The sequence below is a fragment of the Anolis carolinensis genome, chromosome 2 (genome assembly GCF_035594765.1).
Source record: "Anolis carolinensis isolate JA03-04 chromosome 2, rAnoCar3.1.pri, whole genome shotgun sequence".
NCBI lineage: Eukaryota > Metazoa > Chordata > Lepidosauria > Squamata > Dactyloidae > Anolis > Anolis carolinensis.
Genome location: NC_085842.1, coordinates 150,766,098 through 150,788,681, shown reverse-complemented (window position 1 = coordinate 150,788,681; position 22,584 = coordinate 150,766,098). Strand labels below are relative to the sequence as shown.

Here is a 22,584-nt window from a genome sequence, read left to right as displayed (position 1 = left end):
GTTTACTCAAGTGATAAAATGCAAGTAGATCCAGAAATGACATGAGGTGTGTGTGTCTGTCTGTGAAGATTTAATAAGAAACAAACAAATATAATTGTGCATATTCATTCAGTAATGCTAGTTACTGGAATATAAAAATTAAAAACAAGCTACTGTATAGCATGTACAAGTAATAGGTCCTGCCCACCTTAACCTTCCAAGCACTTGTTGCTTTTGTTGTTTTGATCTAATGTACTACAGATTCATGTGTAGGCCATGTCAGCCAGCCAACCATCTAGTTCTGCTCAGGTCCTGAACAGAAGAGACAGGCATGCATAAAGTTCATAGGAAAGGTAAAGGTAAGGAATCAAAATCCCAAACCTTAGGACTGATAAGGTGGGACACAGTTGAACTGAATAGTTCCATGAATCATGGATGGCAGAAGTAGGAAACCTGGGGCTCTCCAGATGGGTTGGCTGACAATTCCCACGGTCCCTGATCACTGGTTAGGATAGCTGGGAGTTATGAGCAATACAGTCCAAAGCAACTGCAAGATATCAACTTGCCTTACAAGCCTAAAGTACAAGAACCAAGTAGGCACCAGGGAGGCAAGGAATGAATGCGGGATATACAAAGCTGCTTTATATCAAGTCAGACTACAGGTTCATCTAACTCTGCATGGTCCACTTTGATTGGCAACAGATCAGGCAAGCAGCATACAGGGAGCTAACTGATCCTTTCAGCTGGAAGTGGCTGAGATTAAATTTGAGATCTTCCACATAGAAAGATTTTACGCTCCCAACAGAACATATTTGGTAGTTGGATGCAGTGCTACCACCTGCAATGTGCATGTATTGACCTTATTACCTTAAGATAGGAGGTTGACTGGGATGACTCCCTTGATCTCACCTGCTGACTTAGCTGAAGAACCTGAAAATAGACTCAACTCAGCAGTCCAGGTAGCACAGGAAGCAGGGAAATAGCTCCCGTCGTATTTCCTGAGAGAGGTGGGAGAATGGTAGGATGAAAGAAACTCATACAAAAATTCATTTCACATCTGGAGCAGAATTATGGTAACAATTAGGCTATTATTGCATACTGCAAGAAAGAACAATATTGCAGTCATCAGCTTGCCCATCCAAGGTTTAATAAATAAAACAGGCTCATGAACAGCAGCATTGCTAATTTACAGTTGACCCTCCACATTTGCAAAGGTAGCTTTTGCAGATTTGATTATTCATTGATTTAATTTATATATTAGATCTAGCATTTGTAGATCATACAGCATAACATTTGGCAGAAGTTGACCAAAGTTGTGATGGAGAACCTAGAGATTCCTAAAAAGTTTTTCTCTCAGTAAAAAAAGTAGTTTAAAAATGTTTTCCCACTTGCCCCCCAACCCCACAAAAGTTGGTCTATAATAACTACCAAGGTCATCTTAGCTGGAAACAAGGCTGCTGTATTCTATTCCTTGTCTTTATAAGAGTTGATAATTTAAAGCAAAGGGTCACAAATTTGAGGCGAGGCGCTGTGGCTTTTTAAAAAATCATGTCCGAACTGACTTGAGAACATACTGCAAGTTGCTTCTGGTGTGAGAGAATTGGCTGTCTACAGAGACATTGCCCAGGGGATGTCCGGATGTGTTACCATCCTGCTGGGAGGCTTATCTCATGTCCCCCGCAAGCTAGAACTGACAGATGGGAACTCACCCCATATCACGGATTTGAACCGGCAACAGAACCTTCATGTCAGCAGTCTAGCCCAATGCACCACCACAGCTCCTAGACCCTGTGGCTGAATTTCCAGATTAACAAGTCATGGAAACCAAGTGGATTAGAAAATGGTCAAAAAAGAACAAGGAGATTGGGAGAAGGATTTTTAAATTATTTTCCATGGAATAGAATTGCTTATACAACAAATATGATAACAACCTTTGTGGCACCTTGAAGCCTAATAAAGCTTTCACAGAAATGGATTGTAGATTTTTAAAAGTCCATGAGATCAGAATTGGTGGCACAATATCCTTTGTTGTCCTTAATTTTCCATGTTGTCACCACCTCCTCATCCCCCCTCTCCTCCAACTCCAAACTCAATGAGAAACAGGAAAACAAGAAATCAACAGCAACATTTAGGAAAAAAATGAATTTAATTTGTCAGGTATGTCTGGGCTAAAAAAACCCACGTTCAAGGAGGAGACATTTCCTTCCCCCACTTAAATAACACAAGGATTAAACATAGCCTCACTCATCCACTCACGCCTTCTCTCTCACATACACACATTCCCCTCTCCTTTTCTTCCTGCCACTCACAACCATTATTTTTCAAAACAGAAAAGGATACTATCGTATGTCATTATCTGTATAAAGACAGTCTCACCAAAATGCTGTGTGCAAATACCTACATACAGCAAGGTCTACAGCTTCATTCTAAGCAAAGATGGGCAGAAATAACGACTCAATGCAAGTCTTTTTGACCCACCATGATAAGTGTATTTCTGTATACAAAGATATAGGATGAACCCTATAGGCAGGATGTGGACCTTTCCGCCCATTGTAGATAGAGACTCCCCACACAGAGAGCATAAGAGAAAAGGTTGGCTTATTGGCCAAAGGCACCGAGGACACCCATTCAGAGGCCTTGAGAGGATCGATGAGAAGGCATTGCTAGGGCTAGGCAGTGCTTCCCCACTCCTGTTCTTCAATCTTTTCTCCAGTTTGGCCCTAGACCAGTTCCTGGCTCCATTCTGTAGAGGAACTGCAACTCTTTCCAATCTAAAGTGAGGAGAGAATAAATGTTGGCACAGCAGGATTTATTCAGAGCACAAAAACTATGCTCAGGACATAGCCCAACAACTAGTATTTGTGTGACAGCAATGATAAATCTGACAGTATTTTATAAAGACTGACAGGTTTACAATGGCAGACAGTTTGTGGGCCAGAACCCTCTTTGTCAGATGCAAAAAGTGTCATCCTCGGCTGGTAGATGCACTTATGGCTACAAGGCAGAAGCTAAGGATAGGTGTGTGTTTTTTGATATTACAAATCATAGTCAGAACTGAAAGGTATGGCAATGAATAACTGTATGTTACTTAATTGTTTGCAGCTCAAAAGATGAAGGAGCTCCAGTAAAAAGAAAAGACTCACAACGGATGTAGACCATTTCCAGCTGGAATGGATAAAATCAACTGAACAGAGAGACTGCCTTTTCTCTGGTAACCTAGCCACTCCCAGACTGCTTTGCCTATTTCTCATTGCATCTTTCATGTTCAATGGATGGGATCAAGTCAGACACCAGTAACTCAAAATACAGGCTCCACATGACTTAGACTTCTGAGATGTTATGCAGAAGTACATTCAAGACACCCTAGCCCTAACCTCTTCCACTAAGATTATAGCAGTTTATAAGTCCAAGTATAAATAGTCTGTTTGCTGCCTTAACTTGTGTTGTAGGAGGAGTGCAGGAAATGAACAAATAATCTGGGAGCAATATATCATTGTCAATTCCAGGGCTTGGTCCAAAGGCAGGAGGGGGACTACAGGAGATCTGACCCCAACTTTGGCTAGAGTCCCTGAGTTCTTTCTGCAAATAGAAAGTTTCCACAGAAGGACCCACATCTTTATGACCTCCATGTAACAACATCCGTTTCGGTTCTGAAGCTCCTTTGCAGGATCTGGCAACAAGGTGGAAAAGAAGAGACACCAAGTTATCCACCAAGAGGCTTGGCTGAAACCTAGGCAAGATCTTCACTGTGCTAGAAAAGATGTAATTTTACAGCACAAATGAGGGCGAGGGATAGTAGAATGCAAACCACAAGGGAGTCAACCTGGTCCATGAAAAGTTATGGAGTTAAAAAAAAGAGATGGGTCCCAAAGTGTTGGTTGGCTGTACTGCAGAGATGGCACTAAGAAGAACTTGGCTGATGTTTCCAATATCAGTAGAAGTCCTTCTGTTAAGTATATGCTAAAAAATACGCTCAGTACATCTCAGTACAATAATCCAGATTTTCTATAGCAGAAGTAAGGCAGAGCATTTGGGTTACACATAAGAAGAAGAAAAAAGTCAAGCAAAGCACTTGGGTTAAGCATTATTTCAGCTTCCATGATGACTTATCAAAAGGCAAACTGAGGCCTTGATGCTCTTCCCTAAAGATAGAGTTTGCAAGGTATCCTTGAAGAACGGGGCCTGCTGAAGTATCTACCATCTGTTCTTGCTGTATGGTGATGAAGCCTGCATCAAAAGACAACATCAAGACATTAGATTATTTACAGCATGAAAAAATTATTGGCAGATCAACAAAATAAAAGAAGTATGCATGACAACATGTGAGGTAGACAAGCAGACCTGTTCCTTGCCTTCAGGGAAGATTTGAGGTCAGAAGAGGGATCAGAGTGATTACTATTAGCTCTCCGAGGATTTATGTCTTCGGGTAGTTTAAAAATTGTCAGTAAATTTAGCTTATACTAATCACTAGCTTCAGCCTCCGTGCTTCCCAGCAGTAAAATGTGAACATCATTTGTTTGTGTTTGATCAGTATGGCTCTGACATATGGCTACACTTTGATATTAAAAATTCATGATCTACAGTAATGGAAATGTAGGTTTATATCTGTATTTGCACAGGGAGAGATTTGGGTACCATCATCCATAGGTTAGTCTTTTGCATCTGTTTTCTTCTTCCCCTTGGCCTCTACCCTTTCATCCTGAACAACAACAAAGCAGATCCCACAAAGCTGAAGCCTGCCTACCCTTGCAGACAGGTACCCTTAATGAAAAATGATTACACTGATAACCAAATGACAGGTTTTCTCTCAGGTTTTGCAATTTTATAAGCTGTGAATATGTCTAAAAACACATATTATGTACAATAGCATCATACATATCTCATCAATGGTCATATGTGTTCGTTGTTATTTGTCTTAAAATTGTTTCCTGCTTACGGTGAACGTAAAGTTAACATATCACAGGGTTTTCTCGACAAGATTTGGTCACAAAGGGGTTGCCTTTGCCTTTCTCTTGAGGCTGAGAGTGCATCTATACTGCAGAATGAATGCAGTGATACCACTTTAACGGCTATGGCTCAATGATATGGAATCATGGCAATTATAGTTTTATAACGTTTTTAGCCTTCTCTTCCAAATAGTGCTGGTGCTTCATCAAACCACAATTCCCATGATTCCAAATATGGGAAAAATTAGGTTTATTCTACAATGTAGATTCGTCCTTAGAATGTGGCTTGCCCAAGGCCACCCAATGGGCTACCATGGCCAAACATATTCAAATCCTTGTTTCCAGAGATGGAGTCCAATACTGAAACCACTATGCCATGTGTACATCAGTAAATTCCAGAGTATGGAGATACAACCGTATGCAGCATCTGCAGAGCCTTGAGTGACGTTTCTATATTTAAAATAGAGGCAGGGAGAGAACTGTCCTTCTAAATAGCAGAATCATAGGATTCACTAAAAGCATCAGTGGTTGGGACTAGTAGCCTGGGGTAAAATGCAGTTGCTTCGCACTCTACACACCTGTCCACTCTTTCCATCCTTCTGGGCCATTGCCTGCTTTACCTGCGACATGTAGGCCTCCTCGGCACGAAGTGTGGAATTGGCACTGGCCATCATTTGGCTGTTGGCTGTGGCCCGAGGGAGGATGACATCATAGGGGCCCTCAGGCTGCAAGCAAAACAACCGCAGTGATAAATGGAAGTGAGCAACTCATATAGAAGGTTTTACACAACATTCCAAGTCCATGTCTATCTCAAATGCAGGTATTTTTAAAGGCCAAAATATTGTTCCATTGGGGAACACTTTTTAAAGAAGACCTGTATTTCCACTCTCTAAAATATTTTTATCAAACTATGTGAAAGATCTTCAGTGTTCATTACTTTTCTACTATAATCACATCTCCACATTTGTGGGTTTAATTGTTCACAGATCTGTGGCTCTTTTGAGAGAGAAGAAGTGGGATATAAAGACTACTATAATTACTACTACTACGAATATCTCTATGAATCTCTAGATAAATGGTTCTCAACCTGTGGATCCCCAGGTGTTTTGGCCTACAACTCCCAGAAATCCCAGCCAATTTAGCCAGCCAAAATTCCAGCTTTTAGGATTTCTGGAAATTGAAGGCCAAAACATCTGGGGACCCACAGGTTGAGAACCACTGCTCTAGCTCCTCCAGTACCTTTCTATGGTGAACGTCTGTCAGAGGCTGACCACAGAGTTGTGCTGGAGGACCTAGATTTCTAGATAGAACACCTCTCTGGGAATCTAAGTCCTCCAGCACAATTCTGTAGTCAATTTCTGGTAGGAGTTGACCATAGAATCACACTGTAAAACGTAAGAGACATGTTCTATCAGGTAAAAATAAAGCGGGGTTTTTTATTCATTATTTTCCCACTTTTCTACCAGTAATCCCAGTAAATGTGGAGGGCTTGCTGTACTCAGAAATGTGCAAATCATACAATAGTCTTGAGATGTGAATTGAGGATAGAAAGGATCAGAGCAAACACAAGGCAAACTGACACTTTGCAAGGAGGGGGAAGTCATTATTACTCAACCATTTATTTTTGGTGTCTAAAGAGAATGACTCATAGCCAGGTAGAGCTCAATTTATTCTTTCTCACCAGGCTCCTTTAATGGAAGGCATGAACTCATCACATTCATGTCATCAGCACTGCATAGTATCAGCACTTGAAAAACAGCACAAATACAGCAGGTGTTATGCTAAAGCTAAGATAATGAAAAACAATGCCACAATTCAGTGGCTGTAAACATGAATGGCTTAATTTTGTATAGACACATATAGTTGCTAGGAAAATTGCTAACTTTTCTAGTATCTTCTCCAGATATTTTATTGCATCCTGACTGGACAATATGACTTCCATCTTCTTTTTTCCCCACTCATCCTCTTTCCCTGCCAAAATTATATCCAGGGCAACTGGTTTGATCAAGCCAAATAAACCCACCTCCTAGCAGGACAAGTCTAGTAACAAATGTGGGGCTAAACCTGATTCTGAAAAATGCAATCCCATAAAGTAGGTGAAGGCCACATAACCAATCAGTTCTCCATGGAACAAGACAAAATTAAATTTTATATGAACAGAAAAATTACACTGTAAGCATAGGTCTATCCTTTGATGCTTAAATTTTCTGTGAACAGAAAATTAGGCATCAAAGGATAGACCTATACTTACAGTCTAATAAGATAGGCTTGAGATGTGTCCTGTATCTTTAATATTTGTATACTGGAGGGATTTTTTGGCTTGTCATGAAGCCAGATAACAAGGAAAACCTGCAGAAATGCTTTCTTCTACACAACTATTAAAAGTACATGAGGACTGTCCAGTTTTCACTCAAGTAACCACGGGGAAGATTAGTCTCATTCTACTCCTAATGTGAGGACTATGTCTTGGTCTTTAGGCAGAATTAAATCAATATGTGATCTAACGTGAGACTGTAGGTTTTCATCATCTAAAGAAACAGTGCCATTGTTTGTCATATCTTCCTGTAAAAAAGCACCTACCGTGTTTCCCCGAAAATAAGACAGTGTCTTAAATTAATTTTTGCTCCCAAAGATGTGCTAGGTCTTATTTTCAGGAGATGTCTTATTTTTCTATGAAGAAGAATTCACATTTATTGTTGAACAACAAATGAACATTTATTATATACTGTACAGTAGTTGTCATCACAAACCAACATAACCAGACAAACTATGAATCCTGTCAAGAATTTCTTGTTACTACCATTATTTCCATGTACAACTGGTATGTACATTTAACAATCCTGCATGCTCTGGTGTTCTGTTTGGCAGGCGCTGGGCATGCTTCCAAAGAAAAACTTTGCTAGGTCTTACTTTCGGGGGAGGCCTTATATTTAGCAATTCAGCAAAACTTCTACTAGGTCTTATTTTACGGGGATGTCTTATTTTCGGGGAAACAGGGTAGATTTAACACTGCAGGGAAACTTGCAATCTTTAGGGAGAAAGGTTGGTCTTTAACCTCATCTCTAGCTTAAAGAGTGTCTTTCAAAACAAAGCAAAACACCTGTCATGAAACTACACAGAAAGGTATGCTTTAGTTAAGTCAGATAAGAAAAGACGGCACCGCCACACACTCACTTACAGGTCCTTTGTGCATCAGAGCCATCTCTGTGGGCTGGTACACGCTGGTCAGTAGCTGCCCATTGTATCCGCTGTAAGGTGACACAGGCTTTTTGGCTGAAAGGAGAGAGAAGCCACAAGACAATGGCATTTTAAAGCAAATGAGGAAAAAGATCAATGTAAACACAACTTTCCTGAACAATGTTGCCAGAATCTGGAATATTCCACAGGAAGAAATGGCAACTCTGTTGGCTCTGACCTTGAAGAGGATGCGGTTGTCTCCATTACTTTCAAGAATATGGGCACAGAATCATAGAATCATAGAATAGTAGAGTTGGAAGAGACCTCATGGGCCATCCAGTCCAATCCCCTGCCAAGAAGCAGGAAATCGCATTCAAAGCACCCCCGACAGATGGCCATCCAGCCTCTGCTTAAAAGCCTCCAAAGAAGGAGCCTCCACCACAGTCCGGGGGAGAGAGTTCCACTGCCAAACAGCTCTCACTGTGAGGAAGTTCTTCCTGATGTTCAGTGGAATCTCCTTTCCTGTAGTTTGAAGCCATTGTTCCACGTCCTAGTCTGCAGGGCAGCAGAAAACAAGCTTGCTCCCTCCTCCCTATGACTTCCCCTCACATATTTGTACATGGCAAGGCACAAAGAGGACCTAGCAAATCTGGAGAGATGGCTGTATCTTGAATGGTTATGTAGAAGAAGACATTTTAAAAGGCATTGCCTGATGACAAGCAACACCTGATGAAATTCCCATTTCTACACAACTATTAAAGGTACACCATCCCATTGCACCCAGTTTTTACCCTGGCAGTCTGCTTTGTCTGATGCAGCTCCCCACGAATGAGCTTTAGAACAACAGCACTGAACACCTCCTGGCAACACAATACTCTTCAAGTTCTAGATTGGCCCCATGTTCATACCCCAACCATTGAATACCTCTGTGAAGAAAGAGCCCAAAGGCTTCCTATTGAGATGGAGCATTAGTTGAGTTACACAAAATGTCTTGACTCTGGCTCAGTCTACGACTGAGCTCTAACAGACAATTAGAAATTAATATGCATCCATGCTTTGTTGTCTCTTAGGTATTTAATTTGTTACAGGGAAGATTATATATTTTAAAAGTTACTTAGTAAAACGTATCATTCATTTACTGGTATATGATTCTTCATTTTGTATAATAAAGCATTTAAATTGGGCTTTATTGATGTATAAATGCTTTCATTATCTAACTGACTACGTTATTTCATTTGACAAAGTATAATGGGGTACAGGCTGAGATTCCGGACAATCCTCCAAAATTGTCCGTGTGGCTGGCTAAGATAGTGAGATCTTTGCATTCTGATGGTTCACGCTACATATATACAAAATTATTAAAATGTTTGGTTTTGATGGTTCAATTATTCATGCCACAATATTATTTTAAAAATTATGTATAGAATTATCTTGAGGCTATGTGTCTAAGGCAAACTTCAATGCTCCAGGTGTTTTGGACTTCAGATTCTCCAGATTCTGCCCACAATCCACCAATCATCTGCCACTCCCAGAAATCCCAGCCAACCAGCTGTTAGGAATTGTGGGAGTTGAAGTCCAAAACACCTGGAGGGCTGAAGTTTGCTCATGCTTAGTGTATATGAAACATAGATGAATTTCATGTTTAGATTTGGGCCCCATCTTCTATCTATCTATCTATCTATCTATCTATCTATCTATCTATCTATCTATCTATCTATCAGTCAGTATTCCAAAATCACCCAAAGCAACAAAGGGAAGACAGAGATAGATGTGGTCCCTAGCAACGTATTGTTGTTGAGTGCCTTCAAGTTGTTTTTGACTTCTGGTAATCCGTAAGGTGAATCATAGAGTTTTCTGAAGCTGAGAGTGTACAGCTCATCAAAGATCAGACAGTGGGTTTCCATGGCTGAGCAAAGAATCAAACCCTGATCTTTAGAGTCATTATACAACACTCAAACTGCTATCCCACACTGGTGTATATGTGAGATACACTAAATTATACAAGGAAATCCTACATTTCTAGCCCCTCCAAAACAGTGTAAGCACAAGGTTGGGCCTGTCCACTTCAATAGTGCTGCTGAAAAAGTTGAAAACACATTAGTGTTCCTGCAGGTATGAGTCCACACACAGCCTGCCTCATTTCTGAGACTGAGCTGATTTCCTTCAGTGGGAGGGCCAAAGAGCAGCTGGGTGTGATAAATAAGTTTTCAGAGGGTGTGAAACCTCAGATCTGTCACCTCAAATATCTTTCACCATCCCAGTGCTTTTAAAGAAAAGTACAGTTGTCTTTTCAACTTTTAAATGGTGGCAGAGGAAGTACTTTTGGCTTTGGGAGAGCTGTGCATGAAGGGACACATCTCCAAAATCCATGCCTCAGGGTACATTTCTTTCAAGCAAAGGCATCTGCTCAGAAAGCCTAATTAGAAGGTGAACTTGATAAATATATGATTTTTTTAAAGGAAAAGGGGAATACAGAAAGTATAAAAAGGATAAAAGAAAAATACAGTAGAGTCTCACTTATCCAACATAAACGGGCCGACATAATGTTGGATAAGCGAATATGTTGGATAATAAGGAGTGATTAAGGAAAAGCCTATTAAACATCAAATTAGGTTATGATTTTACAAATTAAGCACCAAAACATCATGTTATACAGAAAATTTGACAGAAAAAGTAGTTCAATACGCAGTAATGCTATGTAGTAATTACTGCATTTACGAATTTAGCACCAAAATATCACAATGTATTGAAAACATTGACTACAAAAATGTGTTGGATAATCCAGAATGTTGGATAAGTGAGACTCCACTGTACTACAAAATAAAGATGTGCACAAATTACATCAAAGGGATGTATGTGAATTCATGTGTTGGTTTTGACCTTTAAAGCCCTACATGGTTTGAGTCCAGGTTATCTATAGGATCGCCTTCTCCCATACAATCCGCCTTGAACACTGAGGTCCTCGGGGAGGAGAGGGGCTACGGCTACTCCAACCAGCCAGAACCTGGCTGGCAACCGTCACCCAGAGGGCCTTTTCATCGGCTGCCCCAAGACTGTGGAACGATCTGCTGGAGAAGCAATGGCTAAATGAGCTGCCAGAATTTAAAAACAACCTACAGACCTATCTCTTCCAGCAGGCCTACCCAGCCTATTTTAATCATGAATTTTAAACTTGTGTTCTGTTTTAATCTCTGTTCTGTGTATTTTAATATGTATTTTGTAGAAATATGTTTTAATATGAGTTTTTTATAAAATGTTTTAGATGATTTTAGATGATTATATGTTTTTAGCCATGAGGAGAGGTGGGTAAGAAATAAAATTATTATTATTATTATTATTATTATTATTATTATTATTATTATTATTATTTACAGTGTGCTGTTCAGTACATAGTCATGCCTAGATAGATTTCTAGATTCAAAGCAGTATCTCCTATTGCTACACTTATAAGTTTGCCTACTCGTATACTAACATTTCTTGAATCTTGAACACCATTTGCTGACCAAAAGGTCGGTGATTTGAATCAGGGGAGCAGGATGAGCTCTTGCTGTTAGCCCCAGCTTCTGCCAATGTAGCAGTTCGAAAACATGCAAATGTGAGTAGATCAATAGACACCCTTTCAACAGAAAGTTAACAGCAATCATGTCAGCCACATGACCTTGGAGGTGTCTACAGACAACGCTGGCTCTTCAGCTTAGAAATGGAGATGAGCACCAACCCCCAGAGTTGGACACGACTAGACTTAACGTCAAGGGAAAAGCTTTACCTTTAAAGGTTAATATTGAAAGTTTTCCTTCACATTGAAAAGGTGTCATTAAAAGCTTCACAACTTTATATTTTTGTTTGTTGGTTAGGTTAGTTGGTAGTTCAAAAGGGAGAAGAGGTATCTAACCCTAAATGAGCAACCATCATATAAAAGCCTGGAATACATTTCAGCTCTTTTTAAAAAGATTACACACATGCTGAAACTTCTCTCTCATAGATAATTTTTATGAGTGATTAAACTGTCAGATTTCCTCTCCATTATGTATCATGCTTCATTTGATATGCCACTAGTAGACAGAAAGGATCTACAGCTCTGGTCACAGATAGCTTTAAAAAAGAGAGAAGTGATGGCTATATTTCTTTCACGCTGCTGCTTTCTGCTGGAAGCAAAGCAGACTCTACTAATCAATGTACCCAAGCAAAGCAGATATCAGAAGCCTGCTGGGGCCTTTATTTTTTTCAGTCGGCCATAAAACAAAGCTTTGTTTGTGGGTAACTACAGACAAAGTAGGTTTTAATGAGCTTAGGGACCTTCCTTGTATCAGGGAGTCCTCTAACGTTTATGGCACTCAAGAGGCAACCCTTGCCGTCCCAAAATCCAAGGCAGAGAGGTAGTCACATGCGTGTGCTTTACCCTCTCAGGTTCTCTGCTAAGAAGTGTGAACTAATCAAGGTTTTGCAGTGTGTGAGAAATGGCAGCCACCGTTGCACTGCCATCAGCCTCACACAAGGAGACCTTTGCACAGTCAATTCTGGCTTCTTTGCCTATGCTGCAATTCATTCTTGGCAACTGGTCTGTGTACTCTTCTGCAGAAGTAAAAACATCACTTTGGTTTCCTCCGGCAGCTGAGTAGATCTGCCTACACAGCTCTCCGGAAGATGCTAGATTAAGAATTAAAAAATGAAAAGGAATCCTTTTTTGTTGTAGCTGCTCTCTGGCATAAGAGCAGAGCTTCTGCTGGGAACCTAAAACTTGACATAGAAAAGTAGATATCTTCCCCACACTTTTTTTATGAAATAAAGAACTACAGCCAGCCCTCCAGATTTGCTGAGGTTAATGGGACAGGACTGCCACAAAAATAAGGAAATCATTAAAAAAATTCTACACGAGAGAACACTTCTCTAGACATTTATCGGACATTCAGAATGATTACATGGTCAACTTCTGGCAGAGGAGGATCTAGAGAAGCATTCTCTCAGCTAGAAGTTGGCAGAAGTTGCCCATAAGTCACATTAGATGACCTAGAGGAGGGCTTCTTAAACGTTTCCACTCGTGACCCCTTTCCACTTCAGTTATTTTTTGCGACCCTGGGTAGGTATATGAAATAGATTGATTTTTATATTTACTGATAATAAATCAGCATTTGCAAGGCTTGCGAAACAGGCCGATTTCCCTTTTTATGAAGTACAGCTGAAATATTTTCTGAAAAGTCTACTGTAAACTCTGCACATTTTTGCTAACCGATTTGTGTAAATGTCTATGTAGCCTTTAGAAATCTTTTACCTTTTCCAGTTTTTTCATGACCCCAACATTGAGCTGACAGAACCCCATTTGGTTTCAGGGCCCACAGTTTAAGAAGCAGTGACCTAGAGAAAAATCTGTGAATAATCTACAAATAATCAGATCTGCAAAAGTGAAACCTGCAAATATGGGGGGGCCAACTGTATCCAAAATTCCTAAAGCAAAGGTATATAGTAAACATAAGAATATAACTATGACCTACTTAAAAGGAAAAAGTAATGGTTTCTCCTTAACATTAAGTCTAGTTGTGTCCGACTCTGGGGGGTGGTGCTCATCTCCATTTCTAAGCCGAAGAGCCGGCGTTGTCCTTAGACGCCACCAAGATCATGTGGCCAGCATGGTTGCATGGAGCGCCATTACCTTCCCGCCGGACCTGTAACTATTGATATACTCATAATAGCATGTTTTCGAACTGCTAGGTTGGTAGAAGCTGGGGCTAACAGCGGGTGCTCACCTCGCTCCCCAGGTTCGAACTGCTTACTTTTCAGTCAGCAAGTTCAGCAGCTTAGTGGTTTAATCTGCTGTACCACTGAGGGCTCCTACTTAGTTTAGAAGACAGATCACACCAGCATTTCTGTTCAGTGACCACAACTCAAGCAGGGCATGAGTTCATGGGTTCATGACGTTCTTAATGTAACTGATGTTTAAAAGGCATGATGAACACATTAACAGAGCAGGGACATAAGCTTTCTAGATAAAGTTGCTCCTTATAGCGCAATGGCACCATTCAAAAATCATGGAGTAATGAACTAAAGGCAGTACTGTATGCAAAGGCTTTTTATGGTGAGCCTCACTGCCACAAGGATATGAACAGCACGATCTCAGTTACATTACTATATAGTTATTATACTGAATGCGCTGTGATTTCCTTCCTAGAAAGAACTACAATTATACCTATTTTAAAAACATACTTTACAGCAGCACTAAAATGTGGTTGCAGAATATTCTTTCACTGGAATGGAATGACAAAATGTGGAACAGAAAATATGCAGAACAGATTTGCACATACCGCCGTGATGAGGGAGATTTACGCAGAGGAAAGACAATTTGAAAGCACATTGGAAAACCACAACAAAAAAGATCCTATATCTAATTTTAAGTTAGATGTCTAGATCCCAAAGCTACCAAACTATAAATGCAAAACCAGAAAGAGTAGCCTGTTCATCTGTGATGTGTTTGTCCACCTGTTCTGAAATACATCAAAATTGGTTCTTCTTAGGAACTCTATAATCCACTTCTAAAACCCATCCCTTTTGCTGCTGCTTCCCTTTCTCTGCTTCTGCTTTTCTTGACCCTTTGGAGTTGTGCTTACAAAAATGGTTTGATTTTTCCCGGCTCATCTTCTCTGTAGTATTTGAATGGCACATTTCCCATTTCTGTTCTTAGTAAGAAAGAAACCCCTCCGCACCATCCTGCACTGTGTTGATTTTTTGTTTCCTATTAAATAGAGAAAGCAAACTGCATTTTATTTTTTAAGTAACTGTGAAGACCTGAAGTAGTGCACGCAGGGCCCTGTATAATGAGGCAGCAAGAGAATTGTCTCAATGAGTTTCTGTTTCCTTGTGTCCTGAACCTCTGCACTTAATACAACAGCACTGGTAAGACTCAAGAAAGAGATTTCTTTCATATTCTCATGGGCTATCAATTAACCTGTGGTGCAGCCTTTACAAACTTACTAGAGAACAAGAGTGAATCTAGAGGGACTTGCTTATGAGTAAACATGTATAGGGCTGAGGTGCCGTTCTCTAGATTATGTTTCATTTTTCCTAACTATGCGAATGCAAGTACGATTCCCACCTTTGAGACAGGCTGTTGTTCCTGGAACTTTAAAAGCAGACAGCCATGAAAATAAAGCAATTATGCTCACTCCTCTACACAACCCCATTAAGTCTGCTCACCTGTTCAAAAGCACAGGAAGAGAGACAATGTTAAAAGCTGGCAAACAAATCTATCTGCAAAATTGCCTCCTCACAGTTACACCTGCAAGTATTTCTGTTTTCAACACTGTGGAGATTCAAAATGGGTCGGACTTTTACAATAGCATTTGCACTGGGATTTACGTAGAATGTGTGATGTGGGGTCAACCGCAAATAATAGAGGCATCATTGGTTGGTGATAAGCAGTACAGAAAGCAATACCGGAAATTAATCTTACTTATACTGGGAAAATAGTAGGGTTGTGCATTTGTATGGAATTCCTATCCGATCTGTGTGTTCCATTCATATGGCCCCATTTTCGTTTTTGGGCGCTGCTTCTGAAAATGGGGGCCTGTACAAAATGGGCGTTTAGGAAAAGTTTTGAAAAAAAAATGAATATTTTCATGCCTACCAGGGCAGCCCTAGCAGACATGAAAATCAGACAACAAACAGTTACCGTTCCCCCTTTTCATTCCTTTCACTGGTGTTTCCGTACCGGAGGGGGTGTACCATTTTGTGCTTTCCGAATAAACAAAACAGCACAAAAACATGGATGAAACAGTAACCGAGCCCATGTCTAGAAAATACCTTCTTTTTCTCTGGTTCATACAAACTTCATTTGGATGGGCCAGAGAAGCTCATATGAAGATGCAGGATGAGCTGCAATGACAACATGCATCCATGGACTGAGTGCAAGCTCCACGGGTAATATGTAGTTGTTTTCATTTTGTATTAAAACATCCTTAAACATTTTTCAACATTTTACATATGCAAAATGGGGCTTGTGACCAAACAAAACCAGAATGTGAACAAGATGGCAAAAGTTATTAATGAGGAAGACCAGACAAGCCTTTGCTTTTGCCTGAGCCTACTAAGAAAGGCAAAACTCCAGATCCCTTCTCTTCTCCCCTCTGCTAAGCTAATTGAGAGCAAACTACATTTGCTCTTTGTACTTCATTTGTGGTAGTTTAAGTAAGCTGAAGTCAAAAGGGAGGAATGGAAGGAGGAGAAAGAAGCTGGGATAGTTTTAAAGCAGCTGAAAAAGTGAGATGACAGAGGATTAATCAGGATTGTCCCTGCCAAATTGGGACAGTTGTGGGATATGCCCTTTATCTACAAACAATCCCAAGGCAGTCTACACAATGTTTTCTACAAGGAAAATATACATATAATAAAGCGTGCAATTACAGTAGAGTCAAACTTATCCAAGCTAAACGGGCCGGCAGAACCTTGGATAAGTGAATATTTTGGATAATAAGGAGGGATTAAGAAAACCTATTAAACATCAAAAGATTTTACAAATTAAGCACCTGAACATCATGTTATATAACAAATTTGACAGAAAAAGTAGTTCAATACGCAGTAATGTTATGTTGTAATTACTGTATTTACAAATTTAGCACCAAAATATCATGATATATTGAAAACATTGACTACAAAAATGCATTGGATAATCCAGAACCTTGAATAAGCGAGTCTTGGATAAGTGAGACTCTACTGTACAAATGAAGAGACGTTAAAAGCTCTTTGCAGCAAACTATGAAATAAGTAAGTAACTAACTTCAAATTCAAGTTTAAGGTTTTAAAGCTGCCTGGATACAGAAATTTATTTTTAATTCATCATAATGAAAACAAGAACCGAAACTATGTTCCTTTTAGAAAGAACTCCAAAATCAGCTAAAGGAGTCCACAAAGAAGATGCAAGGGGTTTATAAACCCTAATGGTATATTTTTAGAAACAATGCACATTCCATTGAATAGAGGAGAGCTCAAGGTAATTTGGTTTCTCTTCTCTCCAAAAGGATTTTCCAAAAAATATCCGTTTGGGTTTATAATCCCATTCTAAATGGAACAAGCTAGTTACAAAACTACTGGAAAAAGTGAAACAAATATATATATTTTTAAAAAAACAACAATTTCGAATGCTTGATTTATCACATTTTAAGTTCTTAATACCGTAGAGTCTCGCTTATCCAACGTAAACGTGCCGGCAAAACGTTGGATAAGCGAATATGTTGGATAATAAGGAGAGATTAAGGAAAAGCCTATTAAACATCAAATTAGGTTATGATTTTACAAATTAAGCACCAAAACATCATGTTATACAACAAATTTGACAGAAAAAGTAGTTCCATGCGCAGTAATGCTATGTAGTAATTACTGTATTTACGAATTTAGCACCAAAATATCACGATATATTGAAAACATTGACTACAAAAATGCGTTGGATAATCCAGAACGTTGGATAAGCGAGTGTTGGATAAGTGAGACTCTACTGTATTTGGGAGACAAGCTCCAAGTCTTCTCTTTGCAAGGAAAACACTTCTTTCTTTGCTAAAATGTATAAAGACATGTACTGCTACCATTTGAAAATCCAAAGGACTTGGATTTGAGTTCTTAATCTTCATGTCATCATCTCCTGTACAACTGTTTTGCCAATGGTGAACATTAAGCTAAAGCCATTAGACCAATTCATGCATTATTAACTGTGATTCAAGTTAAATTACTAATCTCATTTTTAGCAAAACTTCTAAGAAATGTTGTGTCACCATGCTCTAAAACAGATGAGCTGGGCTACAACTTGCATACTTCCCAGACATTGTTCATGCTGGTTAGTGAGCAAATACATCTAAGATCTTCTAAGTGGTGATGCTCTTTTCTCTTTCTCCCTCTATGTGTTTGAATGACAAGCTGTGAGCAGTTGTGGTTGGTACTTAATGCATAATGCACACTGACATCATCGGGGGTTGTCTAAGATTTTGGCTTAGAAATCTCAGGGCGTTGAATGACCCCAAACTGGTAACCCTACAAATAATACATTTAATTTGGAATTGTTTGTTGAGATCAGATTTAGAAGGTTTGTTTCAGCAAAGAGCAATTATAGTGGTGGGCAAAAAAGGATAAGACCTTTTTGATGATGGCCTGGCCACATAATTTGCAGGTTCTACAGAACTGAAGCAACATTTTGTTCCATCAGTTCAGGCCTTCCAAGCAAAATCCAAAGTCTTATTTGTTCATAGACATCCATGAGGTATTATATTGGCTTTATATTGGTTTATATTTATATTTTCTGGTTGGCCTCAAAATATTTTGCTAACCTGAGTTTGTAGCCTGGATTGTTAATGTTATTGCTTCAGCCTGCATTAACAGAAGAATAGTTTCCAAATCGAGGGAAATAACAGTTTCACTATTTATGGTGCAACGAGTTAAACCGCTGAACTGCTGAACTTGCTGACACTGAAAGGTCGACGGTTTGAATCCAGGGAGCGGGGCAAGCTCCCGCTGTTAGCCCCAGCTTCTGCCAACCTAGCCATTCGAAAACATGCAAATGTGAGTAGATCAATTGAAATAACTTGCTTTTATCTGCATCTATAACTGCATTTTATGAATTTTAATGTTTTACATTGTAATTATGTGTGTGGTTGTAATTTTGTGGTTTTTATCATTTCAGATTTATGTATTATCTATATGTGGAACTTTGCTGTATTTTGTTGGCTGCCCTGAGTCCCTTCGGGGAGATGGTGGCAGGGTAGAAATAAATTATTATTATTATTATTATCATCATCATCATCAATAGGTACAACTCAGCCAGGAAGGTAACAGTGCTCCATGCTGTAATGCCAGCCACATGACCTTGGAAGTGTCTACTGATAACGCCGGCTCTTTGGCTTAGAAATGGAGATGAGCACCAACCACCAGAGTCAGACACTTTTTTTTTAATGTCAGGAGCAATTTGAAAAACTGCAAGTCATTTCTGGAGTGAGAGAACTGGCCATCTGCAAGGACGTTGCCCAAGGAACGCCCGGATGTTTTGATGTTTTACCATCCTTGTGGGAGGCTTCTCTCATGTCCCCGCATGGAGCTGGAGCTGACAGAGGGAGCTCATCCACGCTCTCCCGGGGTTGGATTTGAACCAACAACCTTCAGGTAAGCAACCTAACCTTCAAGTCAGCAGTCCTGCTAGCTTTAACCCACTGTGCCACCGGGAGCTCCTTAGAGTCAGACATTACTAGACTTAATGTCAGAGGAAAACCTTTACCTTTCCTTAGATCTCATCTGAAGTACAGTATTCAGTTCTGGTTGCCATATTTTAAACAGGATTTAGACAAGTTGGAGCAAGGTCAGTGAAAGGCAATGAGGATGAAGAGGTAAGGGGAACAAAACTTATGAAGAAAGGTTGAAGGAGCTGGGCGTGTTCAGCTTGGTGAAGAGGAGACTGAGAAGCAACAGGATTGTGCTCTGTAAATACTATATCAAAGGCTACCACAAAAAAGAAAGGTCAGATTTGTTTTCTGTCACCACACAGTGTAAGACCAGGTGTTCATGACAGTAGATTTCAATTAAACCTTAGAAGGAACTTCTTCATAGTAAGAGCATTTCAGCAATGGAGTCAATTACCCAAAAAGGTCGTGGATTCTCTTTTCTGGTGGCCCTCCAAAAAGAATCTGGATAGCTGTCTCATGGGGATGCTCTAGTCCAGCCCTGTACAACAGATGGCCTGCAGGCCTGATGCGGCCAACAAAGGCTTCGTGCAGCCCAGGTCCCTCCCCAGCCACTTGCCATTTCCCTGGGAATGGTGCAAGAGTAGGTAAGGAGCAGGGCTTCCCTTTCCGTAGGGAGAGGAGAGGGGAGGCCCACCAATGGGTTTTGGAGGTAATATTGGCCCTTTACAAGGGCCAAATTGTGCAGGCCTGCTTAAGCTGAAGATCCTACATTAATGAGGGAGCTGGACTAAATGGGTTATGAGAGCCTTCCAACTCTATGATATGACTAAGGGCCCTTCCACACAGCCTATATCCCAAAATATCAAGGCAGAAAATCCCATAATATCTGCTTTGAACCGGTTTATCTCAGTCCACACACAGATAATGTGGGATTTTCTGCCTTGATATTCTGGGATATAGGGCTGTGTGGAAGGGACCTCTGTGCTAAGTGTAATCCCTAATACCTTAATTACTGACAGATTCTACTGAAGGGTTATCATGATGTGGTGCATTTCATAGATAAACATTTAAGGATTTTTTTTTAAAAAAATTACATTTGTATGACAATCAAGACCTCCAGGTGGTTTGCAAAATGTATTGAATTGTATATGCTGGAAGTTGCCACGTGAAGGCATAGTGCTGAAATGGGGCCCAGTTAAGTAAGTTTATAGCCCATTACTACATATGTTCACCCAGAAATAAGTTCAGTGTGACTTACTTCAAAGTAAATTGCATAAAAGTGATGATGTTATGTTTCTATTCTATGTACACTTTTTGAGCCAGGCATCTTATTTGCAAGACGTTTACAAAACTTAAATTCCAGGCAGGTCGGCAGCTCATATTTAGCAAAGCTGATCCAAATTTGCCAAGCAGCCAAGTCCCTACAAAGAGTTTTGCTTTGATCTCACATTTCCAGTTTTGTGCAAGGCTAATTAAATGAAGGGGAAATTGATTATAACGGAGCCAAAGTCAGAAAATTCAGTTACAAAGGACAAATGTGTCTCATTATTCAGAGCAGAACACACAGCAGGTCTGCCTATTTCAACACTAAGCAGATTTTTTATTGCAAGGGTGCCACAACATTATGAGATAATGCTATTCAAGTGTACATTACAGTATATCTTCAACCTTCTCATGATTTGGGGGTGTTTTTCTTGCTAGTCTATTGAGCCTGGACACAGACTATGAAGCAAGAATGTAGCAAAATTAAGCATGAGTCTACTTTACATCATAGCCGGGTTCATAACTGTTCCAGGTTACTTCCCAATGCTTGATCAATTTCTAGGATTTCTGGCCACTTGTGAACTCTACAATACAATGTCTGCCTTTTTTATTTTTCATACACATGGTGGAAAAATACCATGATTCACCCATGAAAACCACAACACAGAATGTCATCCCTCCAGTAGCACTGCTTTGTATGTAACAGTCTACCTATACTGCACATGCTCTCACACCATGGATAAAGGCCCAACTATAGCCAACAACCAAAGCCTACCTGAAGAAGGTTCATCCATTGAGAAGGCTTTGTTCTCCACAAACATGCTCTGGGACTTCTGTTCCTTGAGAATTGTTTCATATCCAACACCTCGAGTGGGGTAGACGTCATCCTCGTAGGCCTGCTCTGGTCCTGGCCTGATCACTTGAGAAATCTCAGGGATGACATAAAAGAAAACGAAGACACAGGCATTGGCGACAAGAGCAATCGCCAGTGTGGGATCATCCCAAGCTGTGCCTCCTTCCTTCTGGTTGCCATAAATATACATAACAATCCACACTATCCAGATGGCTATGGAGAGAGAGGTTGTGAGAAGAATGAATATGGCATGTTTCCTCCAGTGCTTGTAGTGGCCACACAAGACCGGCCAAGCAGCCACAAAGGTAGCTGCTTGCAAGAACATGACGTAGATGAGGGCCATGACAAAGTCTTCATTGCTGACACTGCAGGGGTCCTTGGATGCACTGTCACTCCGTACTATAGTGATGATGAGCCACTCGGTGTTAATGATGACTTCCACCAAGACCAGGACCAATGCCATGCCAAAGGTGATCCACCCTCGCGGACCATGATTGCGCCGGGCAAGGAAATTGAGGTTGACAGTATGGGCTGCCAGACAAGAAAAGCAGATGGCAAAGAGGACACCAAAAAGGAAGCGTCGTGAGGCGCATGTGGAAAAATCTTGCTTGACGATGAAGGTGAAGGTCAAGCAGAAGAGCCCAAAGGTGCCCAACAGAAAGAAAGCTTGAGTCCCTACCAAGCTCTTCTTCCGGTAGTCCTGGACAAAAGGCATGCTGGCCACTAGGACAATGGTGAGCACAAAACTGGTCACAACACCAAAGGTGGCCACAGCTTCCAATACAATACCCCAGGCTATTGACAAGTCACAGAGATTGTAGTAGATGGGTTTCAAGTCCTTACCACACCCTGGTGGTGGCGGGGAAGTCACCTGAGCCAAGCACATTTTGACAGGAAGGGCCAGGAGCCAAAGGCAGGGCAGTATTGTCCTGGGTGGAGACCCCATTGTTGGAAAGATGGGGATTACTCCTTGGGGCTTTGGGAAATTACTAAACAAAATCAGAAAGAAAAAAAACATGTTAGGATCCATAAGACAATGCATTTTAGCCTTTTTAAAATTGGAATATATCATCAATTTTTTACATATCCATACATAAGGATTTTGTCATTTCCATATTATCTAGTTCAATGTGTAAAATATAATGTAACTAACATTTTAAACATGAGATCTCCATGTTAGAATCTTTTCTTCCAGAAAATATTTGAAGGGTTCCCAATC

The 22,584-nt window shown here is 40.3% G+C and overlaps 1 protein-coding gene across 3 annotated transcripts in view; it reads right to left on the bottom strand.

Annotated features, from left to right (window-relative positions):
• Nucleotides 1-2,106: 2,106 nt before the first annotated feature.
• The window catches only part of gprc5c (G protein-coupled receptor class C group 5 member C), a 34,459-nt gene continuing 13,981 nt past the window's right edge, over nucleotides 2,107-22,584 (bottom strand). For 2 of the 3 annotated variants that reach the window (XM_062970833.1, XM_062970832.1), the window contains exons 2-5: nucleotides 21,288-22,354; nucleotides 8,104-8,198; nucleotides 5,504-5,650; nucleotides 2,107-4,206 (exon numbers count right to left, since the gene is read on the bottom strand). In XM_062970833.1, coding sequence (XP_062826903.1) covers nucleotides 4,174-4,206; nucleotides 5,504-5,650; nucleotides 8,104-8,198; nucleotides 21,288-22,311 — 1,299 coding nt within the window. In that variant the 5' untranslated portion in view covers nucleotides 22,312-22,354 and the 3' untranslated portion in view covers nucleotides 2,107-4,173. The remainder of the gene's footprint in view (nucleotides 4,207-5,503; nucleotides 5,651-8,103; nucleotides 8,199-21,287; nucleotides 22,355-22,584) is intronic. The other variant, XM_062970834.1, reaches the window with a different exon arrangement.